This window comes from Lissotriton vulgaris, chromosome 4_1 (assembly GCF_964263255.1).
Source record: "Lissotriton vulgaris chromosome 4_1, aLisVul1.2, whole genome shotgun sequence".
Lineage (NCBI taxonomy): Eukaryota > Metazoa > Chordata > Amphibia > Caudata > Salamandridae > Lissotriton > Lissotriton vulgaris.
Window position 1 is genome coordinate 1,900,882,592 of NC_141691.1, and position 12,558 is coordinate 1,900,895,149.

The window sequence follows — 12,558 nt, forward strand, 5'->3', positions numbered from 1 at the left end:
TGACAGCATGCATGATTCTGTGAGCTTCAGCTCAATTTGTACTTACATTTTAATAGACGTATACAATTCTGTCAAATCCTCCTTAATACTGTTAGTTATTTTGGTATTTGTTTAATAGATGAAGATAAACTTTCAAGAAGGAAGAGCATCGTCGACACAATATCTATTCAAGTGGATATGTTGACCGGGAGCAACACAGAGGATAAGGTAACCTCTAATTAGATATGTTTTTTCAGGTGTATGTAGAATATCAAGCAGTATAAAAATGAAGACATACCACACTTTGCCTTGTAGTTGCTTAAATTCTATCATTAACAGCGTAATTCCTAAGTTTATGATCAATCGAAATATGAATTTAGAAAATGGCAAAGTGTTAAATTGGAAAAGCATCACTTGTAGGACAATTACCAGTGTTTGTGAACAGTGCTCCAACATCTGTTCTTTGATAAATTGTTAAATCAGAAAACTCTGAATGAATATTTATTATGAACCCATGACCGTGATGCAGAGTTGGCGTCAATATGTTTTTCTGTTACTTTTAAAGGGATTTGACATTGGGGAATTGTGAATGTTGACATTTATGTCTGTCATTAAGTACTTTGAACGTTAGTGATACAGCATCTGTCATTTATATTGAGAAAGCATTAGACATTGAAAGTAGTATCTTTAATAAGTATTTACTGAAGAATATAGAAGTGTTCTTTCTTGTATTGAAACTTTCATAAATAATCTGTCAAGTTCCAGTTGTTGAAAATGGAAGCATTGTACCTCGAGATTGATTCCCAATAGTATATTTGGGTTCTAAATATTTAGCATTTGAGACCACTCGCACCTTTGAGAAAGAATCTCCTGTCTCCCGGTCGGGTTTTACATGGTTACACAGTTGACTTGCTTCTGTGTCTATTGGCCAATAATTTATAGATCTTGAATTTCTGATGGCTGAGTTTAACTGCAGATTTCTCATTGTGTGGCTACTCCAGGTGCAAGACTAGGGGCCCGATGTAGGTGCCCTAATACCGGTCGGAAACGGCCGAATTCGGCCGTTTACGACCGGTATTACGTTTTTCAGACGTAGGGCATGCATTTACAGAATCAGTATTTTATATTATATTACCGAATCAGTAAATACAGACTCGGTAAAATACCGATTCTGTAAATGCAGATGTAGCTGGCACATGTCAGAGTGCCACAGGGCTTTAAGAATCGGTATTTTACCACCCAATCCTATTTAGGGCATGTCTGTGTGCCACATGTCACACAAGCCTGAACTTGGAGTGCTAGAGGGTGTCAAAGGGACACCCCCGGCACCCTTGCAACAATCGGAATTTACCGAATCGGTAAATACCGATTCAATATTCCACATTGATTCCTATGGGCTTCAAGGCCCATAGGAATCAATGGGAGATACCGATTCGATATTTACAGAATCGGTAAATACCAAATCTTACCGATTCAGTATTTACCGATTCTGAATTACCTACATTCCTCCCCCCCCCCCCCCCCTCTAATTTACCACTTCTTAAATACCGAATCGGTATGATTCGGTATTTAAGAAGTGGTAAATTAGAATTACCTACATCGGGCCCTAGATCTGGAGAATTTTCTTCAGCAATTCCCTCGCATGTTGGTAGGTGGTGTTGTGAAGCTGCACACCGGATACATCCCCTCGCACGTGGCGTTGGGCCCCTACATAGTTGGCACCTCTGGGTTTGATGTCCTTTTCTCTCTTTCCAAACCTCCTGAAGCAGATACGAAGTGCACTACCTGAATCTGTCTAGCCAGACAGCTCAAATATTTGAAGTTTTTTAAGTGTGTAAAGGACATGTCTTGACGACAGGGTCAACCCTTGTAAGGACTGCCTTAAACAAATGTCAGTGACAGACCCACTTAAGATCTGTTTCTTATGTTTGAGCTACTCACGGAACTCTGCGTCGAACAACAAATGCGCTCAGATGAATTCGAAGGCCATCAGGACCATGAGGCCAGGCTCTATGTCGTAGAACATTGCCGAACGGCTTGAAAGGCCCTGTCTCACTCGAAGTTGAGGACGTGGATGTGTTCTTGTTCCCAGGGTCAGTCCCACAAATATGCTCCTCTTCCAGGTTGAAGTCATTCGGTAAGTCAAAGAAGAAGAAACACGTGAAGTTAAAGCATGCCTCCCCCTGTTTTGGCCACTCATCCCACTAGAAGGAGTCGCAAGGCCCTCAGAGTACCTCCAAGTTGCAGTCTTGGTCTCTGACCTCAGAACCGATCCAAGTTTTGATCCAGATTCAACCCAAGTACATGGGTCCATTAGCGATGCTGTAGGGGGTTCAGGCCTTCAGAGAGGCCATGCTGTGGATCTTTGGTACCCTACCAGGTCCCTCTGGACCACCTATGGATCTGGGGAAGCCTCCACTCAATCTACTGCTGGCGGATCTGTCCCCAATGCTAACTGTCTCTTTCGATCCTTCCCCTGGGCCAGCCCCAACTCTGTGGCAAATGCATATCGCAGCGCCCCATACGATGCTATGACTGATGCTGTGGCCCCAGTGTAGACTCCAGCAGTAATGCCACAGACACCAGAGTTGGAGCCAATAGTCCTTTCTGATTCAAAAGCGAATCCACCATGATTTCGACTGAGGTCGCACCCCCCTCGGCCATTATCTCTTTAGGTTTCAGAGATGCTTCCCCAAACAAGATGATGACACCTCTCAAATATACAGCGATGACAATCTCACTGGTCCACACTCTCCTATGTCTCCCTCCTTCTATATAGTCATATGGAAAACAGCAGAGTTTTTAGACTTACAACTAACTACTGTGGAGGTCAAAACAAACATCCTAACAGAAGTTTTACAGCTAAGGCAAACCTCATAGGAACCCCTCCTGCCTTTAAATGCGACTTTAAAATACACATTGTTGGGAACCTGGGCAGAGCAATGGACTTGCCAATCAGTCAAATAGGCAAGAGGCAGAGGCCTGTCCCGGTAGAATCAGCTTTTCTCCTGCAGCACCCAACAGTCCCACGCCTCCGCCAGCAGGCTCAACCTAATGTTTTTCCAACAGCCCTGCCATACAGACAGTTGAACTGCATTGAGGCATTTGCGAGAAACATGTTCTCCTTAGCCAGCCTCACTCTAAGGTCAGTTAATTACTACTGCCTCCTGGGACAATATTCGCATTCGTTGTGGAACATAGTAGCTGTCATCTTACCAGCCGTCCAGGAATACCTTTGTTCCAACCTACAACAGATAATACATGGTGGCCAAGAGGCAGCGAAGTGCGTAATCTGCTCGGCCCTGGACACCACCGAATGCTTATGTAGGTCAGTCAGGACCAGCGTGGTGCTTCAGGGCATTCTTGGATGTGCTCTCCTTGATTTTCCAGTGAAGTCCAATAGTCTCTTCGGGGATGACGCATACTCAGCCTTAAAGTGCTTTAAGGAGAGCAAAGTAGCAGTATGATCCCTTGGACTGACACCGCCTATGTGGCAGTTCCCTCAACAATTTGGCCCTTTTTGAGATTTTGGAAGAGATTTCTAACAGAGACCATGCCAGACTATGCCTACCCACAGCAGACCTCCTAGGGTTTTCAAGCCAGGGAAAGGGGATCCGGCCCCCAACGTCCAGGCCCCCAGGGGCAATTAACTCACCTACCCTACAGACACTGTGAAACAACTTCAAGTTGCCCTCGGCAGCATGCAGTCACCCGGTAAAAAGTCAGTTCACATTACATCACATCAATGAGATGGGTGCTCTAAAGTTTTCTAAATGGATATGTTCTCCCTCGTCTCTCCACTTTTCAAACATGCCTTCTACACCACCACTCCTTCTGAAGGGCCACTGATCCATTACGGGATGGTTGTTCATGCTCTCTTGGGCAAGGGAGTCATGGACAGGATGCCAGTATCAGAAGTCGGGACTGGTTTTTACTTAAATTACTTCCTGGGGCCAAAGGAGGACAGGGGCCTCTGTCCTATCGTTGTTCCTCGCCCTCTCAACTTCTTCCTCTGGAAGGACAAGATCAAAATACTCAACCTGGCCCAAGTTCTGTCTGCCCTGGATCCAGGAGAATGGATTATGGCATTGGATCTACAGGGAGCCTATTTTTACCTCCCAGTCCTGCAGTCCCACAAACACTATCTGCGGTTCTAGGTAAAAGACAAGCATTTTCATTTCTCAGTGCTCCTCTTCGGCTTTACCAGTGAGCCTCGGTGTTCACAAAAGTGATGGAGGTACTCACTGCCCATATTGGAGGATAGGAATACCAGTCTTTCCATACCTTGACGACTGGTTGCTTAAGGCGGGCTCATCTAAGAAAGTCATGGCCCACCTGCAGATGACAGCCATCATGTTGAAATCACTGGGATTTTTCATCATCATTCTCAAGTCACCTTTGCAGAGGCTCCCCTTCTGTGGAGCTATCCTGGACACTGTTCTCCTCAGCATTCCCTTAAGGACATTATGACTATGATCCCAAGGTTTCATCCTTTGACTTGGCCATCTGAGAGCGAGATTCTGAGGCTTTTTGGCATCTTGACCTCCTGCATCCTGCTAGTGGATTACTCCAGGTGGCACATTAGGGAGCTGCAGTGAGCCTGAAGTCTCGGTGGGATCAGCACTTTTGGATTCCATCCAGGTGTCTCAGAAGACTGCAGGAGATCTGCAGTGGTGTCTGCTTCCTGCTATTGGACCAGCCACAGACCCCTCTGCGTACCCCACCCTGAGCTAATGGTCGTGACTGCTGCATCTTTGTTAATTGGGGGGGTCATCTGGGAGAAATGAAGATAAGAAGACACTGGTCTCCAACTCAAACCTGCCTCCATCTCTTGGCGTTGCAAGCGAATCGCTTGCCACTGAAAGTCTTCCTCCCATTCAACAAGGAGGAATGGATGCAGGTTCTCATGGACAACAGCAGCACAATGCGGTCACATTTTAATAGTGCTAGAAATTTTCATTTCATTCTGGTTGTTCACAACGTGTCTTACTATTTTAGTGATATTCTGTGTAGTTATTTTTGATGTGCTCAGAAATAGGTTCGCCCTGTATAAATGCTTTTAGTTAAAAGTGCATATTATTCTTATTGCAATGTGTCTGATATTGTGAATAACTAAATAGGTTTTGTTCTGTTACCGCATTGCTCCTGATTCTGTTACAGGGTAAAGCCACAACTCTAATCCAGTTATCTATCGGGTGATGTTCTGCCGGACGACAATAATCTATCTTTCACATTCAGCACTGGTGCATTGAACTGAGGTCACCAGTGGGTGGGAAAGCGAACATTGTAGAACTACATTGTAGTTTACGCAACAGTTCTTGTCACAGAGTGCACATCCACACAATCTATTCTGTGTTGTTGTGTGTGCTCACTTGTATATTGTGGTAAATTGCTGTTCACTTGAAAATTACCACCAAGACTTGTAATACCCAGTGTGTTATGAAGCTGCTACCTTTGTTTATGATCAAGATAGGGGCTGTCTACGACTGTCTAAGCTTGTCACCGCTGCTATAAAAAACTATATTGCTCTGATCTTAAGTATGCAGTATACCCCACTCACCCTGTTTAAGGCCTTGTATTTTTAGATCCAGGGCAAGGTTGAGGAGGCAATACCTGTCCTAACCATACGTCTGGGCTTAATAATCTGAATCTACACCGATATGGGAAGCTGGGGGGCGTGTACTGATTTCAAGACTATTTCAGTTGACAACCCCTGGCACATCTCAGCTTGTGCTTCGAATTTCAGATATATTGTCAGTGTGTGAAAGCAATGGACAGGTAACCATACGATTCCCTTATCAAAGTCCTCCAGAAGGAATTAAGCCAGTCGGCCTTGAAACATATCCCTATAATCTATGCTGTTTATAGAAGGGCACTTCAACAAGCACTGATAATAGAACGAGGCCGGCTTTGTCGAGCAGTGTTGACTGCTAAAACAAAGGCATTTACACTGGAAGTACCCGGGGGCATATTATCAACAAAAGGCGATACATTAGCGCCGCTTTTATCGGCAGAAAACTGCCGATAAAACGGCGATAAAGGGCTTGATAATATCCCCGTGAGAATTCCCATAGAAGCCTAGGGGAATTCACAAGGGCATATTATCAAGCCCATTATCGCCGTTTTATCGTCAGTTTTCTGCTGATAAAAGCGGTGATAATGTATCGCCTTTTGTTGATAATATGCCCCCTGGTTTTAGTTCTAGGGGCATAGCTGCAACTGGAAAGCAGAAAGCTGTTCAGTAGCCTAGACACTGTAACAACCATCTTTTCTGTTCATACCAGCAGTAACTAGTTGCGTATGTACTGTGAGCTAACACACATTTGCAGCAAGAGATTCTTCGTGAACGTCCAGCCACACATTCCTAAACCCACCAGCAGGTGGGACAGGTTCAGACATGCCTTCAAAAATTAGGCCTAGTAGGAGGGACTGCTGGAAACATCAGAGGCGTACAGCCAGGTATTCTGCGCATCCCTTTAGGCCCAGATGTTCGATCAGGACTGTCTCTCATTATATTGCACTCTACACTACTTGGTACATCAAAAGGGGAATGTTGTGTTCTGCATGCTCAACACAGAATGAATAATCAATATTTTTGAGCATGTTTTCATACACGTTGTAGCTTGTACATATATCATTTGGTAGGCATAACAATAAAAGTTTATTGTAGAGATTAGTAAAACCATTAAAATTCATCCGATTCCGAATGTGGCACAATTAAGTTGACTTTCAACACTTCGAAAGATAGTAGATTCAGCCGATCGTTTGCTATAGTTTGTGTGTTTATATAAGCGTGTGCTTGAAAGTCAGTATAGGTGGATACATGTTTCTGTGTGTATTTGTGCATATATGCATGTACATATGTCAACTGGTGTTTTCGTCGTGTGATGGAGATACAGACAACAACTGGATTAGTTATAGGGCTGTCAAATTAGCACTAATGAAACAGAAACCTAAAGTGCTGTAGAGGAAAAAGTGGCTGGGAACCAGCAAACTTTCTATACATGTGTCAGAAGGTGTAGAAGCAGCCATGTGTTGTCTAGCAGTGAAGGGCAAAAGCAGCACAACCACATTTTGCAACATCCTGTTCAGGAACAAGCTGTGTTGAGGCGCACTACAGCTGCACTGGGACTTTTATTGTCCAGTGCAGTAAACGATGGAATGCGGCGGGCATGAGTGCAGCCAGTCACCAAGTGATACAACAGGAACAAGAGTGGAAAGGGGCGACCATTCGGTCCCCCCGAACGTATGGTGGAGTACCACGATCCCCCCGGGAAGCCATCTTGGGCGGGAGGCGAGTCTCGGCTGGTATGCCCGAAGCGGCGTAGCCGGGGCGCGCCTTTTTCCCGCCCTAGAATGGGCTGTCCTAGACACTGACGCGGCCGGCCACGCCCTCGGAGGCAGGCGGGGGCGGGTTTACGCCCGCCCTGAAGACGGATAAAAGGAGCGGAAGCCAAGAAAGCATCCTCTTGTTCCTGTGCTCTGAAGCTGCACCTCCCCGCTGCACGTGAGCTCGAGACGGAACGAAGAGCCAATTTTGAGCGTTGTAATCTTTCTTTTGTCTTACAGATATCCCGTCTGAGAATGCCCAAGAAAGTCGGAAAGCGGGTCGGTACCGAGCAGATGCTCCGCATGCTCATGAAGGAGATAGCCGATGTGAAGAAAAAGGTGGAGGCTAAGGACGGGGAGGGAGGACCGAAACGGCCTTTGCAGGGAGCAGTCCCCGGTGGAAGAAGCAAGAGGCCCAGAAGGGGGGCACTTGGGGGGGACACCCCGGTTCCCGATACCCCACGTGAGGAGCCAATCCCGGTACCGAAAGAGGGGAATCCAATCCCTGTGGTGGTCACCCCCGTGAACAGGGAGGATATGCCCCCCGAGTTAGCGGCACAATTGGCAGTGTGGTTGGGAAAAGATAGCGAGGGCGCCACGGCTGACGACGCCCGGGCAGTAATGAGGCAACTCCGGGAATCTAGGGAGGCTGCGAAGGCACCACCTTCTGTTCCCCCACAGGTTCCGGCGGCTGAAAGTGCAGCAGGCCCAAGTGCGGCGGCAAGTGCAGGGTCTACTTCAGGTAAGCGGCCATTGCCGATTGCGGGGGAGGGGTCTGTACCTTCTCGAAGGGAGAAGATTGCCCAGCATGTTCCACTAGAAATTAAGGAATTGGTTTGGGCGGATAAGTATGTAAACATGTTTTCATTGCTTACCGACCGTTACGAGATAGAGCATGTGAAGAGCCAAAAGGAGCTCATGCATCCGAGTGTTTGGCGCGCAAAAATGGCCGCCTTTAAGGTTGACGAGAACATTGGTACTTGGGGCAGAGCGTGGGGCATATTTACCTCCATCATGGGCGAGCGCAGGCCCGAGTTGCTGACCGAGTTACCTATTTATCAGTCACGTATTATGGAGTATTCTGTGGCATATGGGGGCAATCAGTGGTTCTGCTATGACAATCTTTTTAGAAAAGCTAAGGAACACGACCCATTGTTGACTTGGGATTGTTACGACTCCGTGTCATGGCAAAAAATGGAGAGTACAGGAATGTTGAAGGTACCATTGGTAGGGAGTAACGGAGGGGAATCTTCCCGCCAAAACTCTGGGACACCCTTTCGGACGGGTGCAGGTAACGAGTACCACTCGAAGCCGAGTGGCAACACAGGGAAAAAGGGGATCTGTTGGAATTTTAACAGAGGGAAATGTACGAGGCCCCAGGGGTCATGCAAATTCAGACATGAGTGTGAGGGGTGTGGGCAGCCATCCCATCCTCAGTCCTTGTGCAGAGCCAAAACGGGTGATAACGGTGGTAAGGGAGGCACCAAACAGGTCTGATATAGTCCGAGGGGCGCCTTTACCTACCCCGATTGATACCATGGCAATGATTCCTTGGCTCAACGAATACCCGGATCATGCTTCCGCTGGGGTGTTGCGAAACGGGTTCTCAGATGGTTTCCGCATCCCAGTGGGGGATTTTCAGGGTGTAGCAAACTGTAAGAATCAACTATCGGTCTTGCAGCACGCGGCGGTGGTACAGGTAAAGATTGGGAAGGAGGTGACTCGAGGTCGTGTCGCCGGTCCATTCGATTTGCCACCGGTTGTTAACTTTGTTTGTTCCCCTCTAGGGGTGGTCCCCAAGAAGGACCCGGGTGAGTTTCGGCTGATACATAACTTGTCAGCCCCACGTGGTCTTTCCGTGAATGACGCGATAGACCCGGAAGTGTGTTCAGTGCGGTACGCATCTTTCGATGAGGCCGTAGCCATGTTGAATCGCCTGGGGCCCGGGGCGCTGATGGCGAAATCAGACATCGAGTCAGCGTTCCGGTTGCTCCCGGTACACCCAGACGATCAGCGTCTTCTTGGTTTCATGTTTCAGGGTCGCTATTACATGGATAGATGTATGCCAATGGGGTGCTCGATTTCATGTGCCTATTTCGAGAAGTTCAGTTGTTTTCTGCAGTGGGTATTCACAAGGAAGACAGGTTTTCAACATGTTATGCACTATCTCGATGACTTTCTGTTTTTGGGGGCAGCCGGGGATCCTGAGTGTGGACAGGCTTTACATGAATTTTGTGTCTTAATGAATCGATTTGGTGTGCCATTGGCGCCAGGTAAGACTGTGGGTCCCTCGACCTTGATCGAGTTTCTGGGGATCGAGCTCGACTCGGTAGAAGGTTGTTTTCGATTACCCAAGGAAAAAGTGTTGAAATTCAGGTTATCCCTTGAGACATGTATTCGTGCAACAAAAGTAAACCTGCATCAATTGCAACAGGTGGTGGGTCAGTTGAATTTTGCCCTAAGAGTGATACCAATGGCGCGCCCCTTTTCCCGCTCGATTGCACAAGCCATGGTCGGCCTGAAGGAAGGACATCACCGCACGAGACTCTCGGCAGAGGTTCGCCAGGACATGCGCATTTGGTTGGCATTTCTGGCGGATTTCAATGGTCGAATTGTCTGGAACAAACCAGCGGTGTCCTCCGAGGAGCTGGGGCTTTGGACAGATTCGGCGGGGAGTATAGGTTTTGGTGCCATATTTGGTACACAATGGTCGGCTCAAAAATGGCCGTCATGGTGGCATGAGTGCGGGTTGACGAGTAACATTGCTTTTCTCGAACTTTTTCCTATTTTGGTGGCCCTGAAAACGTGGCCCGGGGGTTTCCGTGATCACTCTGTGGTGTTCTGGTCTGATAACATGACCGTGGTTGAGTGTATCAATAGTCAGGCAGCACGATGCATATTGATTCTGAGACTGCTCAAGGAAATTGTGTTGTTATGCATGCAACTGAATGTACTGTTTAGGGCAAGACATGTGCCGGGGGTGATGAACCAAGCGGCTGATGCGCTTTCTCGTTTCCGTATGCAGGCCTTCTGGGGTTTTCTGCCCACAGCGGACCCGGTGGCGGCACCCTTTCCCGAAGCTCTCTGGTCTCTCGGTGCCCCGAACTACAAAACCTCGTGGGAGAAAGTTTAGCACCCAGGACGAGGAAGGCATATGAAGGGGCGTTCCGTTCCTATTGGGCCTTTTTGGGTACTGCTAGGGGGGAGCTTTGGGGTCAGGAAGAGTTTGTAGTGAAATTTCTGCTCTCTTTACATCAGGCAGGCAAATCAGTAGCTACGGCCCAGAGGCATCGGGCCGCCATTTCCTTTATGGCAAAGGCTCATGGGATACAGGACCCGACAGCGTCTTTCGTTGTGCAGAAAGCGCTACGTGGGTGGCAACGCCTTGAGGGTCGCAGAGTGGATGAGAGGCACCCGATAGGTCTGGATAGGTTGGCCCTGTTATCCTCCGTACTCCCTGCAACATGTTCATCCCAGTATGAAACTGTGTTATTCCGAGCCGCATTTGCGCTAGCATTCCATGGGGCTATGCGGGTAAGCGAACTAGTGGCAAAGAACAAGCGGGATACGATGGGGGGATTGTGCCGGGAGCACATTCAGGTCAGGGGGGAGACGATGACGGTCTCATTTGTTAGGTCCAAATCCGATCAAGGAGCAATCGGGGACTGCGTAATCATTCAGAGGATCCCCGGGTCTTCCATGTGCCCTGTGGTATGCGTAGAGGAATATTTGGCACAGAGGGTTGCAGCATGGGGGGGGGGACCTTCTTGAGACACGCTGACGCCACCCCACTGACGAGGTTTCAGTTCCAGAGGGTGCTTGCGATGTCGATTTCGGCCGCGGGCTTGAACCCCGGCGAGTTCGGGACCCATTCCTTTCGGATAGGGGCTGCTACTGAGGCTACAGCCAGGGGTCTGAGTGTGGAACAAGTAAAACGTGTGGGGCGTTGGTCCTCGAACTGTTATAAAAGGTATGTGCGGTTGCACATGTTGTGAAGCTGTAATGATATACTCACGCTTCTTGTTTCTGTTTGATTTTCAGTTACGCAAGCTTACGAAGCGGGGCGGACTGTACAGTCGACCCGACTCCTGGGGACCAGCGGTCAGAAATCACCGTCTGCGAATAAGGAGGTGTGGGTCGTGGGCCACTCATATGTGAGGCGTGCCGCGGACGTATTCAAAGCAGGTGATATGATTCACGTGGCTGGGGAATACGGGTACAGGGTGTCCTTCTACGGAAAGGGCGGGCTCTGTATTGACCAGTTTCAATTCTTTTTTGAGGGTTTGTTAGAGCGGACAAGGTCACCGCCGTCTATAATCATAGTCCATCTTGGGGGTAACGATCTGGTGGCCACTGGTAGACGACTTCTTCTTGAGGCAATGCTTTCCACAGTAAGTTGGTTGGCAAGAAGAGTTCCAGGGTGCACAATTGCATGGTCCCATATGATCCCACGGAAAGTGTGGCGGGGGGCTATTTCGGTTACTGCTCTGAATCATTCAGTAAGGAAAATAAATAACAAAGTGAGTAGATTGTTTCGTTCAAAGACACTACATTCTGTTTCGCATGGTTGTATCAAAGGGGACAGTATGTATTTGGGGGACGGGGTTCATTTGTCCCGGGTGGGGAATGAGTTACTCATAGGAGACTTCGTAGCCTGGTTAAGGAGTTTACAGCATGACCTTTAGGTAGGAGTTTTGTGGGGGGTCCGGATAGCCGGTCAACTATCCGGCCTGTGGCGGTAAGGTCATGATCGGTGAGCAGTAATTGGAAGATCCCTATGAGGGGGCGTCACCCATTACGGATGGGAGCGCTCGGGGGAGCTGGCCAATTGGCCCCTCAACGGGGAGGCGGTCCCGTCTAAGGAGAGGCCGCCGGAAGGAAAGGAAAGGTGGTCAAGGCCCCTTCCTGGATAGGAGGGGCTACGGCCCCTCCTGGGGAATTTCCCGGGGCCAGGACATCTGCGACGGCAGATGGGTAAGTTGTGTGGGGTGCGGGAGGGGGTTTACGCTACCTTTTAGACACCTCACACGAGTCCTCGAACGACCGTTAAATGGCGTCGAGTTTATTGGGGCCCCCGTCAAGTACAAAGGGAAATTGGTAGATGCACTTGAGGTACGCCTCGGTGCGGTCGCTCCTCTCACAAGTGAGGGGGGTATTTCTGGTTTAGGGATCTGACACCGGTTACGACCTTGCCGTTGGCCCTTAACGTTAGGATGTACAATTTCAAGTCAAATGTTTTGTAGGATGTTA

The 12,558-nt window shown here is 48.3% G+C and overlaps 1 protein-coding gene across 5 annotated transcripts in view; it reads left to right on the plus strand.

Annotated features, from left to right (window-relative positions):
* EFR3A (EFR3 homolog A) overlaps window positions 1-12,558 on the plus strand; it is a 1,108,455-nt gene that overhangs the window by 983,496 nt on the left and 112,401 nt on the right. For all 5 annotated transcript variants that reach the window (XM_086966224.1, XM_086966228.1, XM_086966225.1 and 2 more), the window contains one exon: window positions 119-207. In XM_086966224.1, coding sequence (XP_086822350.1) covers window positions 119-207 — 89 coding nt within the window. The remainder of the gene's footprint in view (window positions 1-118; window positions 208-12,558) is intronic.